The sequence below is a fragment of the Sander vitreus genome, chromosome 19, assembly GCF_031162955.1.
Source record: "Sander vitreus isolate 19-12246 chromosome 19, sanVit1, whole genome shotgun sequence".
Classification (NCBI taxonomy): Eukaryota; Metazoa; Chordata; class Actinopteri; order Perciformes; family Percidae; genus Sander; species Sander vitreus.
Window position 1 is genome coordinate 18,216,164 of NC_135873.1, and position 14,304 is coordinate 18,230,467.

At 39.1% G+C, this 14,304-nt stretch overlaps 1 protein-coding gene across 1 annotated transcript in view; it reads left to right on the forward strand.

Annotated features, from left to right (window-relative positions):
- Nucleotides 1-9,425: 9,425 nt before the first annotated feature.
- Nucleotides 9,426-14,304, forward strand: part of adam19a (ADAM metallopeptidase domain 19a) — a 313,483-nt gene continuing 308,604 nt past the window's right edge. Inside the window, exon 1 of the mRNA XM_078275712.1 lies at nucleotides 9,426-9,637. Coding sequence (XP_078131838.1) covers nucleotides 9,508-9,637 — 130 coding nt within the window. The 5' untranslated portion in view covers nucleotides 9,426-9,507. The remainder of the gene's footprint in view (nucleotides 9,638-14,304) is intronic.

A 14,304-nucleotide genomic window follows, 5' to 3' on the forward strand; every position in this document is an offset into this window, starting at 1 on the left:
CTGCTCAGAGCCTAGGTGAAGGATGTATAGCTATCCTTTTTTAATTTAGAATAAAGGTGCTACATCAGTGGTGTAGTGTAGTGTACACACAGGTATATGAGGCATACCCACCTCTTTTTCTGGTGGTTGACAATATACCTACCTATCAGCCAAACAGCCATTGGAATATGAAGGAGAGTTTACCCACTTCCCCTTAGTAACCTACCGATCTAGTAGTGTTCGCCCATCTTATCAACTACCACTACTCCACTGTGCTTTTATGTATAAAGCTGCAAATAGGCTTTATTATATGACCAGCAATGTTTGACAAGTTTGCTCTCGTTGTGCACAAATAATAAATAGTATTCCTTTCTGATTTGTCATTTAGGTGACATACTGTGACATATCTTTTTTGTGCAAAACCTGAATTCTCTGGTTCAAAAGCCATAATCAATATATTTACTGTAGAGTATCTCTGGGTGTCCCTGTGACTAGTGAACAGAGAGTGACAGGCGAGAGCTGAGCCCGGAGGGGAACGTAATTAATTTGGAGACAGTTTGGGACAACATTTTCCACTGTTCCAAGAACCAAAATCACCAGCAGATCCACTTCAACATATGCCATATGACATATCGGACGCCTCAGAAGAGATACATCTCTAAAGCCATTCCTACTCCCTATTGCACGTTCTGCCTGCACATGGTCTGGGAGTGTGAACAGGTGCATGAGTTTTGGAATAAAACAACATCAGTAATATCTGATGTGATAGGATGTCGACTTCCTACTGACCTGATTGTTTGATGACTCTAAATTACACCTACTTGGGAATACTTGAATGACCTCAGCATCACAAGAATTAGAGGAGAGTGACTAGGCAAGGTGTGATTTCTGTTTTTTGTTTATTTGTTTGTTTTTGTTTTCCTCAAGACCGCAGAGGGTGGGGGGTGGGAGAGAGATGTTGTTCTTGTTCAGTTGTATTTGTCTGTTCTGCATGTTCAAAAAAATATAAAAATAATAAAATGTTGATCTTAAAAAAAAAAATCAATTTGCCACCCCCCATCACTTTAACATTTCTATACTGAGTCAGTTAGAGCCAAAACAACTCTCATCATAACTCATTCCAACTCCTCTCATCAGGCTGCCTCTGGCCGGGACAAATATATTCCAAATGTCTTTAATTTCAGACAAAGCAAAAGCACAATTTTGCCTCGCGTTATTCGTTTGAATTGGATTGCTCAACTGTCTGTGCAGTCTGTGTTTATTCACCCCAAACAGCAAATATGCTGGAGAGATAGGGGTTGTAGCCAGACCATCCTACAGCGCTGACACACTGCTGTAGAGATAGAGAGATTAGCACTGTCAGGATGACTTGTTAATGTCTGGCGCAAATTCATGATTCAAAATTCTTCACTAACTGTAGTGATTCCATTGGAATTATTTGAATTTGTGTATAGGTATTTGCATTTGAACATTTCCTTTACAAACATGCTGTTCTTAACTCTGTGTCTGCTTTCACTAGTACTGTGTAGTAGTGTGTACTGTGTGTATTGCTTTGTGATGGTGGATAATATAGTTTTTTTTAAGCTCAATCCTATGTGGTCATTTTATTTATTTTTAAACTTGAAAAAAAAAGATTATATATACACACACATACATATAAAGGCTATTGGCCCTACAATGCCAAGTAAATCTTACCTTCTACCCTCTCTGATGCCTTTGGTTGATATAGTCCCTGAGCAGCCACATGGGATGATGGATTTGAATGTGTCTGCGTCTAAGCTTTTGACATTTCAGTGTAACAAGTGGTGGGGACAATATCCCCCCAAACAGAGCTGAGCAACAAAACCAAAAAAGCAAGCTATTTGTGCCACGGCTCAGTGAATGGACCATAATGTCCACTACCCCACTGGCTGGATAAAGAGTCACTGAAGTGGTTGTATGGCAGAGGAGACTTTTTCCAGATGAGGTGAAATAAATCTTTCTTATCCAGCACCCCCTCCTGCCAGCTAAGTCTAAATCCTTGCCATAATTCCAAAGTCAAAGAGAGTGAGCATGACACCAGCACGCTGCTGTAGCAGGGGAATGGATAGACAATGATTCTGGGCTTCATCCTGGCCTGCCAGCATGCTTTGAGTGCTACACATCCACTCATTATAGAGTAAGCAGCTCGCCAGCACATGATCTGAGTCCCCTGGAAGAAACAGATAGCTTTTCTGAACTAGACCAAGCTGTGGATGTTATGTTGTACTGGTCTAGATATGGCAGAGCAGAGGGCAATACAGCCAGTAAGCTGAGAGAGCTGAAGCTGTTCAGATTGTTTGATTTTGCACAAGGCAGAGAGACGCATTGGGCAGAAAGGGGAAAAACACCACTGAGAGAAAGGAAGATAAAATTGGAGTTGCACAAAATGTTTATATTCAGTGTTGCTACAGGCGTAAAGCTCTGTGTTTGAATTAATATTGAATAGTCCTCTGACTCTGGTGGTAACTCAGGCAAAGAAAATGGAGAGGTAGTCTGCATTACAGTTCCCAAGCCTTCTACATACGGTACAACCCAAGCTCATAAACAGCCAAAACATGTAAAAATACTGTAGGTGGAAAAGAGTACTATAATGCCAGATAACATCCCAAAGCAACAAAGAAGAAATTAGTATGGAGCCCCCAAAGTCTTAAAAGTAATTATATTTTATCAAATCTTTGTTATCTTTGTAAAGTTACTCTTGTTTGTGATTGTTTTGTCAACAAGTCATCTTATTTGCACAAGATATTATGTTGTTGCAATTGAATGCCATAGAATGCTCTCTGTACAGGTTTACAAAGCTCAAGTGATGCGTTTAACGTCACTGCTAAGAAAGGAAACAGCAGCGTTCAGCTTTGGAGACAAAGAGAACATAATAATTACAAGATAATTACCTCTTCTGAAGAGTCCATCACGTTTTTTAATCCTCCGTGTCCTCCTTGTTTTGACGGGTTAAACACTACTAGCAACTGTGCGGAGGAGAGGTGGGGGCGGTGCGCGATCACGGAAGGCTTCCATCATGTGGATGCGCAGACAGTGTTTTTGTCATTACTTCGAATTCCTCATGGGGGCGACAGAAACTATGCACTATACTGTAGCTTTAAAGTCATGATTTATGTGTCAGACCTGCCCTGTTTGGTCATGTATCATGATGTAGCTGCTATCTTGGGCCAAACGGCTTGAGTTGTGCTCAAGTTTGGAGACCATAACAAGGACAACAGAGGTGCACATTAAAACATCAGTCAACATACACAATGTGTTTTTCTTTTATTTTGTGGCAGCGTGTTTCACTTAAAGGTGAAACAACACAGACATGATGGGTTATAGTGGGTCTTGCCATTAACTTCAATAGAAGTGGCACCGATGCAAAATTCTAACGACCTATGACTCTTCCTTGGTTCCTTGGCTCAGCCTACCTCCATTTGGTCAATAAATCACTAAACTGATCCTGTCTGCTCGATTGTCTGTGTTTGGGTCCATTCCTTGTTGCCTCGCATTCCCTACCTTGATAGCAATCACAATATTCAATGGGATCTTTGGATGTGAGCACATGGCAACCACACTGAAAATGGAACCGCAAATGGTGCCCTGCGATGCATTATTCATTCATTTTCATGACTTTATGCAAATTGATAAGCAATAATTCATACACATTAGAACAAAGGAAGGCAGCCACTCACAATGTGCAATCCCCCCCTTTAAACCAGACAACACACCTTCCAACCGATGATAGGCTCTCCAGCACACAAAGATTTCCACAGTTGGAATTAAGACAGAGCTCCTGCTGCTTCTGTGTCTCAAGCTAGAAATTAAGAGATCCCAGTGGCAATTTGTTTTTCATTTTGGGTTTGATTGTTACAGGGTTTTGAAAATTTTTATTTTTAGCCATTCCTCTAGTACATCTGTGAAGTGCTATAACCCTCATTGCCAGATACGATTTGTGAGCAGAGGTTTTGGTTTCTGTACAGGCATGATGCTACAAACCCAGCAACCTCTGTGGCAACAAGACTGGGAAATGCAGTTCCAACATGTAACTTCCTCTAACATGGCAAGTATTAGTTTAGTTTTAATATTTGTGTGCTGTGTACATTTACTAAAATGCAATGGTGAGGAACAGGCTACACATCAAAATACAGGAAGAGGTAACAAGAAAGCAGGAACAGGTACAGAAGGCTGGATGTAAATGGTTTTGGGCAACATGAGAGATGGGCTGGAATAAATAATGTGGGGGGTAATTGGGGAAAGAGCAGTCTGGATCAACAGAAGAACATTTCCAGGATAAAGCCTGGCATTTGTCGGATGTCAGGCTTTTGCCACTCACCTTCCGCTCTCTGTGTGTTACACAACAACAACCTTTGAGCTAGCAGGCTACAAGCTGAAGTTAAGATTTACAAAGAATATGTTAACTACATTTACTCTCTAATTGGGACGTTTTGAGACCGATTGGTGGGATTGCTAAAGTACACACAGCAATACACTGGTAAGAGCAAATTATGTTTAACCATGTATCCAGCTGATAAATAATAAATAGCTGACGTTACTGTATCATGTGAATAGTTAACTTCATTTAATATTGTATGAGGCGTTTTCTTTTGCGGGGGTACTGAAACAAGTTCCTTCCCGGGTTTTGGGCAACATGAGAGATTAGATGGGCTAGAAGAGCCACCGTTGCTGCGCCTGTAGCTTAGTGCCGCCCCAAACTATTGTGATTGGTTTAAAGAAATGCAAACAACCCAGAGCGTTGTTTTCTCCTATCCTGGAATATACAGTATGTGTGGTGTAGCCAGACCTTACTCACAGCGCTGTGGTCTGGCAATGTGAGACTAGGGAATAAGGTACAGGTGAGCAGGTGGATGTAGGAGTCAGGTGACTAGGACCAGTGGAGAAGTCTGGAGGCATCTGCTGGATGGAGGAGAGTTCCTGAGTAAGTGTGTGAGTCGGATGTCCTTTTCAGCCGGATGTCCGTTACCTTCAGCTTTCTTTGTGTTGGATATCTAAACTCTGGTTGATTTATGAGGACTATGGTTGACTGTTCCTCAGATCTCTGCAGGTTAAATTGAGAGAGCGACTATCTGTCCAATCTGAGTTTTCTCTCGCACAACTATTTTGCAGCAGCTCCGTCCGGCGCTTAGCGCCACCCAAGATGATTGTGATTGGTTTAAAGTAGGGCTGTCAGCGTTAGCGCGTTAATCACGATGCGTTGAAGGGCCGACGCGATGTGATAATTTTTTTTTAATCGCATTAATCGTATGCCAGCATTTATTCATTTATTTTACACTTCACTTGGCTTTGCGTCGTGCCTAACAGGCTACTATTTTGACCCTTTGCAGCACTGTTACTTATCACCAAGCTGCCACTTCCTCGTATCACATCCTGCTGCTGCAGGCATGATGGAGAAAGACAGCAGCAATGAAATCCTGAATGGAGCTTTTTATTTTCCAAAACTCCCGGACAGCTCGTAGCCAAGTCAAAAGCCATATGCACATTGTGTAAAGCCGAAAGTAGTTTTCAAGGATACACAGCTTGTATGACATGGAGAAGCAGCCCAACTGGAACAGATGCAAAGTGCTGCAAACGCTGTCTCATTAACCGGTGATCACTGGACGTCAGTGAGTAATCAACATTATTTAGGAGTTACTAAACACTATATTGACTCTGGTAAGGATAGGGATTTTTAGTTTTTTAGTTAGGTACTTGGAGGAATTGTGCAATAATGACAGATTCACACATTTTTCTTTTGTTTACAGTAAATAAATAATTACAAATCTTAAAATCAAGTTCATAAAGTAACTTTCTTTGCATTAATTTGATTCCCAATCAAGATACACTGGTAAAAATTGCTTTCATTAATATGTACTTAAAAACTGTTTGAAATGCAAAATAAAATTTTAATCATGTGATAAAATATGCGATTAATCGCGATTAACTATAGAAATTCAGCGATTAATCGTGATTAAAAAAAAGGTATCGTTTGATAGCCCTAGTTTAAAGAAATGCCAATAAACCAGAGCACATTTTTCTCCCATCCCGGAATGCTGTGTGGACTAGCCAGGCCTTCCTCCACTCCGCGTGTGGATGGTCTGGCAAAGCAAGACTAACTGCTCCTCAGATCTCTGCAGGGTAAATCCAGACAGCTAGCTAGACTATCTGTCCAATCTGAGTTTTCTGTTGCACGACTAAAATTAATTTTGAACGTACACATGTTCCACCAAAACAAGTTCATTCCCGAGGCTATTTTGCAGCGGCACCAGGGCTCCATCAGGGGCTTAGCGCCGCCCAAGATGATTGTGATTGGTTTAAAGAAATGCCAATAAATCCGAGCATGTTTTTCTCCCATCCCAGAATGCTGTGTGGACTAGATGCAAGACTAGTAACGCACAGACATGAGATTGATATCCATCTGACTCTTCGAAAGAAAAGCAAATAGTATTTCCAAAAATATTAAACGTTTATTTAATTCAATTTAATTGAAATTAGTGGCAATTATAGTAACAGTTAGAATAATACAACTATGACTAGAAATAATTGTATTTTAGCCAATAATTTTAAGCATACTATCAGAGTCAGAAATCAGAAATCAGAATCAGTGACAGGTGAGTATCACTAGGAATTTGCCTTGGTTGATGGTGCATACATTAAAACAATAATATAAAATAAACAACCAATAAATACAGAAACAAATAATACATACATACATATAACTATTTAACACTAACAAAGAAAACAGAGGATGTATGGGTAAGTGAAGGATGTACAAAAATGTAGAAGGATGTGCAAAAGTTCAGGATATATAGAATGTGCAGAGGACAGGATTAAAAAAGGATTAAAGTTCAATGTCAGTGGGGGTCCGGGGCCTTGTTAACGAGGCTGACTGCTGAGGGGAAGAAACTGTTTTATAGCGTGAGGTTTTGGTCCTGATGGACTGCTGTCATAAATTAAAACTAAATTAAATATACTTATTTTATTTACAGTTTTAAGTTATACCTCTTTTGCATGCTGCTTTGTTGTATTTAATTATAAATTGTTTTGTTTAATTGATCATTTTTATGTCAAAACATGAAACCAACATTTTTTTTTACTTAATTTGATAACATCATTTCTAAAATGAAACTAACATGAAGTCTTTCTGCATCTTCTGAATTCTGATGGAGTTTACAAGGAAACGTGAAAGCAGCATTAATCAAATCCATGCTTTGTTTTCTCAAGCAGCAAATGCCCTCAAGTTAAACACAATGATGTTATTACCGGATGTTAGCTAATGTTGACTTCAAAATAAAAGTCTGACATGTGGTGGGGGGAAAAAAACATTGTGGTGTGAACAAGTCAGATAACATTTGTAAGTATGCCCACACTTAGTGATTTCATTTAAGATTTTTCAGTAGACAATAATGCATGTTAATATTGTAGTTTTAAGGTGTCTATACTTTTTTCACTTGAACTCACGAATGAGACACATTTGCACATAATATTAACTTGACATGATCAAACACATTTGAAGGACTCTAATAAGTATCTGGGTATTCCAATGCGACTGGCTGTAACTCAGTGTGAATTCAAAAGCTCAGCACTGTTTGGAATTCAGAAGACTATAGAAATAAAACATGACCAAAAGATCATTTTAAACCTATGTTAAACAGTCCTGAATTTCTGTTGCCAAGTATTGGAGACTTTCCCAAATTATCTCTCAGCAAATCTGCGGTGTAAATTATTGGAAAGTAAATTCATTTTCCACTTAATTTTACTATACAGAATCTATACTATGTTTTCCCACTTGACAGGAAAATGGGTAAAAAGGTCCACATTTCATATGTACAGTAGGAAAAACTTGAGTTCAACTGTAGGCAAAGGCTGGAAAGTACACACAGACTTGCTTTATTCAGGAACACAGTCAACAATCTTTGTGTACACAGAACTAATGTTGACCTTGACATTCAGCAGTTTAGTAAATTGTTTTTTTTTTTAACTGAAAGACGATTGGTTAGGATCCGCTAATGTGGTGCGTTTACTTGCAGAGCTTTGAGAGTTTGCTGAAGCCTATAGAGCACTTTCAGCAGGAGTCACTCAAGACAGGTGACCAGTGAGTTGTAACGCAGGAAATGTATTGATACCACCATGTGAAGAGTATCCCAGTTTAGTAGGCTAATACATATTTTAGTGCATACATTAGCCATGTTTCCATTCATGTATTTTTATGTACATTTTGAAAAATTGCATTAGAAATCTACAAGGGAATGGCAAAATTCCATTACATTTCCTCAATTGCGCAAAACCGTTTTTATGCTCTCTTGAAGTGGTTTTTGCCTTTGTGGAAAAAGTGATAATGTGCTAAATGGGTTATGAACACGCATTTGCCAAATAAGTTCTGACGTAGCGAACAGCTGTTTCTGCTGTCGCCGTCTTCGGGGATATTCCCATAACGTGTATTTGTCTCCAGACAGCATGAAACATGGCAAATACTAGCTAACATGAAAGAACAATTAAAACTTGCCCAATTAAACAAAATTCATGAAGAAGACTCTCCATCATTTTTCTCTTTTTTTGTTTCCTAAGTGTTCCTGGAGCAGTTAGGGCCACAACAACTTTTTGCCCCATGGCCCCGAATCAGGTTAACCTGGCCATGTCAACAGCCTGCAAGTCAAGCGTTTTTTTTGTATGCATATACAGTAGAAGGGGTTTATTTTGTACTCTACCTCTTGGCCAATATCAGCTGGGATAGGCTCCAGACAACCCTCTGAAGGATAAGTGGGTATAGTTAATGGACAGATAAACTTTTCCAGTGTGAACACACTAAAACCTGCCAAGAACATCTGTCATATGGAATTGGGACACAGGAATGTCATGAACCTTACCAATCCTATTGACTCAATCCATATAATAAAATATAAAATGAGAATAAGATATGATGAATAATGTTCTCTAAAAATAATGTTCTCTTAATTATTTCCAATATATGTAGCTAGTAAAAAACGCCTGGCAGATATGTGATATCCACTGGCCATAGTAGAATGCATTTCGTTTTCCACCTTCGTCATGATGTCTTTAGTCCTTTTGAGTCCTTCATACAATTGTGATATTGAAAAATTCCGTTTTGAGCATTAACTGCTGTTAGACTCGTTCTTTTTAAATATTGAGTGTATCTTGAGTAGGTGCACCAGGTGTGCACGAGTGCCGTGCTTTGAATTATGTCAGCCAATGAGAACTGTCTCACTGTGCAAGCATCGCATGGTAAATTTTGAGGTAAAACCGCAGACTCACCGACTTTGTTGAACGAGCATTCTAAATGAATAAATAATGTTAGCCCATACGGTCCGCTAATTGTTAAAATGTTCACTTGTAGTTTTTATTAGTAGGCTATTAGTTTAGTACGGTTTTATTTTGATGGTTCAGACAGGAAGTACTGTATTTTACTTTCCCGTCTTTGACGATTTGACTCACGGAGGAGTCAGAGGGAGGCAGAGTTGAACACGGAGAGGAAAGGGAGGACGGTCGGCGGTACCGAGGGTCACAGGGATGTACAGTAAACACAGGCAGAAAAATGCCCAAATATCACCGGCAAAATGTGGACGTTTGCTCGTTTTTCTTTCGTTTCTGTTGCTGAACGGCACACTGGACAGAGCCAGCGGAAACACCGGAGAACAAGGTAAAAAAAAAAGAGCGGACATGCTGTAAAACTTCTTTTAGCATCTACCAGTTGCGTGTTGAGATATTGAAGCACAATAGATAAACACGTATAAAATGTTTAAAATGTGGTGACATTACGGGTTTTAATTGAAGCAGTATTTGTCTGATGTGATACCACTGAAACTTCACGAGTTATTAGCCGTTCTCGGGGCAGCGCACGCCAAATTCCATATACAAATCTGGCAATGTAATGCCCCTAATGGCTGTCCGTTAACCACATCTTTTCTTATTTAAGATTTATTATAGATGTTTGTGCAGTTTTGTATTGTAGCAGAACAAAAGTTTAAAATGTAGTTAGTCTTAACGACTTTGTCAGCAGTAAAAAAAAAATACAATAGTTTTTGTCAGCCAAACTACAGAGTCAGCCCGGTCCTCAAGTACGTTGTCCATAAAAGGCAGCAGAGTAGAGAAATGCTGGAATCCAGCAGACCGGTACAGTAGAGTAGTCCAATTATGTCACAGAAAGTCCGTTTTTGTGGACTTTATTGGTGAAACCACCACTATAAATACCTGGTTGGACTCTATTTCCCACTGTTAAGGGTCTGACTTGGCTGGGAGTCCTGTCAGTACTACTCTATTTGAAACGTCACGAAATTAACTCAAAAACTTGAATGTATTCAGCACGTTCCCATTCTCAGCCATTCACAAAAAGGCCAGCATGTGTGAAAGAGGCTGGTATGAAGATGCATCACCCTGTCCGGTCATGTGGACTGAACTTACTCAAGGAAAAATTCGATTTAAACACTGTCCTCTATTCAAGTAGGATGTTCCAAGTTAATGTAGTTAACCAACTGTGTGTGTGTGTGTGTGTGTGTGTGTGTGTGTGTGTGGCTGCTGCACTAACTTCAACACACAGTCAAGTTTTCAGAGAGAGAACATAAATATAGTTATGTTTAAAATATCCAGTAACATGAACACTTGTTGTACTGTCAGATGCAATCTAACACTACAGCCCTGCATGTGTTTGTGATGTTCAGTGTTTAATTGTGGTCAGTTTTGAGGTTATAGTCTTTGTAGCAGTGTTGTATTGCACTGCATTATATTGTAAGGTGATTTTGTACACACACTTTATGTAAGCCTACTGTAGAGAATTGCATTGATCTCAGTTATTTAGTCTCGAATTGACACACCTATCTCTACAACGCTGTGTACAGATAGATTTTGGGATAGGAGAAGAAGAAAAAAACGCTCTGGGTTTCTTGTAGGGCTGAAACGATTCCTCGAGTAACTTGAATAATTCGATTACTAAAAAACCTTGATGCAAAATGATTTGCCTTGAAGCTTCGTTTAATCAATGTTACCAACGTTGTATCGCTCACGGTGTTTCCGCACGGATGATTATTACTGTCGCACACCGGGCTGATGCTGCTGGTGACACATGAAGAGTCGGCGCAGATTACAAAATGAAGAGAGAGCGTAAATAGTGAGGGGCTAAGAGAAAAGACAGGCTGGAGAAACGAGAACTCTGTACAGTGTGTCTACTGCAAAATCGAACTAGCTTACCACAATAATAGGACAACGTCATTGCTTCAGCATCTCAACAGAAAACATTGAGTCTAACTTAATCATCTGTTCCACGAAGCAGACCCGACAAAAGTAAATCACAGGGACGTGTGGACGATGAAACTACACCAAACACAACTACTACCAAAAACAAAGACAAGAAAATACGTAGTGGTGACCACAATTTGATCTAAAGAGCCGACTTGTTGACTATCCCTTCGGAAAAACAGCTGATTGCACCATTTTCTCTCACTCTCTCTCTTCACGGAGAAACAAATGATCAACGATCTACTAGCATGAGTGTAACAGAGATGTGTGACATTGTAATCCAATATATAAATGAAAATAGGTTGAGTATAACTAATATTTACATATAGGCCTATATACAGATCACTCTCAGGTTGAAACCTTTAGTTCTGAAAGTTAAGTTGCACAATTTAAGGTAATGTTTATGTATGTTTAATGTATGCCTTAGTTTGAGGTTGTTATTGCATTTTGAAAAATGTTTTCTTTAAAAACAATGTAATATGGCACTTAAATGCACTTAATGTGTTTAGTTTTTTGAGAGATGATATTGTAAGTAATGTAGGCAATACAAATGTAGCTTTTTCCGAAAATTAAACCAAACTATTGTATATTATTGCTCTTCAATAAAACAAACGTATTTCTTATTCGATTAATCGATGAAATAATCGGTAGAATACTCGATTACTAAAATACATGATAGCTGCAGCCCTACTTTCTTGCATTTAAACCAATCACAACTCTCTTGGGTGGCGATAAGCTCCGGAAAAGAGATGGTGGCTCTGCAAAATAGTCCTGGGAAGGGAAATAGTTTTTTGCACCATGCAAAAAGAAAATGGCACTTAGACTATTAAAATGAAGTTAACTGTTCACACAACACCGTAACGTGAGCTATTTAAATTAGCTGAATACATGGTAAAATGTAATTTGCGCTTCCCAGTGTTTCCCACCAATCGGTTCCTAAAAGTACCAGTTAAAGAGTAAATATCATAAATCTATTCTATGTAAATCTTTACAATCATTGACCAAAAGAACCAAGCATGCGCCTAAGCTGTGACAGCTATGTGGCTTGGAAAATAGCGTTGTGGACACTGAATTTGATAAATTTACTGTTTATCAGAACCCAGATGAGACAAGAAGCTAACGTTAGTCCCTGCTGCAGGAGACAGTATATTCACGCAACACGCTGTATTCACTTTACTGTTTGAGACGTTTTCCAGGTTAGTGGGGATGCATGTCACTCAAAACCAACATGAAAATGTAGAAATGTTCCCTCAGCATTTTGTTTTGTTGTATGTAAAATGAGGTGACATTAACATTAAATCACCTGTTTAACATAATGGTATCCTAAGGTACCATCTATGTGCTGGATTTTTCCTTAACGGTGGTTAGCTAGCAAATGACACCGTTATTGTTCATAGTTTGGCAGAATGTTTAGTAATGACAGTAGTAGTTGTCATAGTGAGTACAAATATGATGTGAGATGCACATTGCAAAATGTGTTATGTATCTAGAATTGTTCATTAGCTATGTATGTGTGATATCTGTAAAGCTGAACGGACTCAACAGTAAAACGGATTTTATTCAGATCCAAAGACTCTATCTGTGAGAGAAAGGACACTAACATTATATCCTGACATGAAATTTTAAGACGATAATTCTGAAAAAACGAATGCAAATAAAGCAAAATTGCTAAAAAGGAACTACACGCTGTATTCACTTAAGTAACGCTTGCTGGAAACTTGCAGCAGGTTCAACAGAAGAGGACTGCCACTTTTCCTCTTTGCTTCCCAAGCAGTCTGTCCTCCTCCTCCCTTTATGTTTTACCATATTGTTTCATTTTTGGTCAATCCATTACTTTGAATCAGCGTTTCCTTTTACAGCATGGTGTCAACCAGTAATGCACCAGTTAATTGGCTGCAGATCACAACTGGCCAGAAAACACTCTAAATAGAACAGTGATAATTAGCTGTTCCTCTGTTCCAATTGCCTGCTTGAAAATCCCCTCCAAAAAAACAATACATCAGGAAAGTGGTGATTGTGTGCCATTAAAGTTGGGAGCAAATTTGCAGCAGTCAGCAGAACCACTGTCATAGACCATCAAATCATCCATCTGCCAATAACAGTTCATCTCTGAACACAGCCTCTGATCATCTGAAGACAAGAGAATAAACTGTTAGAGGGGAAATAATTTAGCTATTTCTAAAGATAACAAAAAATAAACAAATGTATTTGAAGAATTGTGAGGATATGTAATGTGCAAAAAAAAGACAAATGTGATGTTGTGACTGTTTCCAAACTATTTCAAACATATCTCTGGCATTTCTTAGAGATGCACTGATGCATCAGCTAGACATCTCGGATGGCAATAGCCAATGTTTATTTTTGCGCTGCCTTAAAATGTGTTAATTGTGCTGACTCATACAACAGTAGCCTATCCAGCTTTGAAAAAGAATGTTCCTTTGACATTTTAAGTGTACGGACGGTTCACGCCTTGCCGTTGTCCATTAATACCTAAACAATGGACAATTAGCCCTTACTTAACGTTTATCATGTACCAGACATAAGTGCACCGTGTATGCCTTACTTGTGTTTAGAGCCGTTTGCTGACATTATCATTATCAGTCCAGTTCAATGGTGTTTTTCAGTCAGCGTCAGCTACCAAACAGAAGTGTGTGTGTGTGTGTGTGTGTGTGTGTGTGTGTGTGTGTGTGTGTGTGTGTGTGTGTGTGTGTGTGTGTGTGTGTGTGTGTGTGTGTGTGTGTGTGTGTGTGTGTGTGTGTGTGTGTGTCTCAGTGGACACGTCACGCATCACAGCGATAGATGAGAGTGCTGCGCCAACTGAAGGAGAGCTTTTAAAACTTTGAGAGATATGTTTTATACGTGGTTGAATATTAATACCTTTTAACGTTGATGCAGTTTAAAACAGAAACTTGAACAATTTGTTGCTTAATGTGCATCTGACATCACGTTATTTTCCTCTGTTGATTTATGTTATGTGGTTGACAAATCTGGCAGCTTCTTTTACATTTTCGTTTAGACCTACTAGTGTGTTGGCTTTGCATATTAGGCGGCATATTAGCCTTAGACATGCTCATT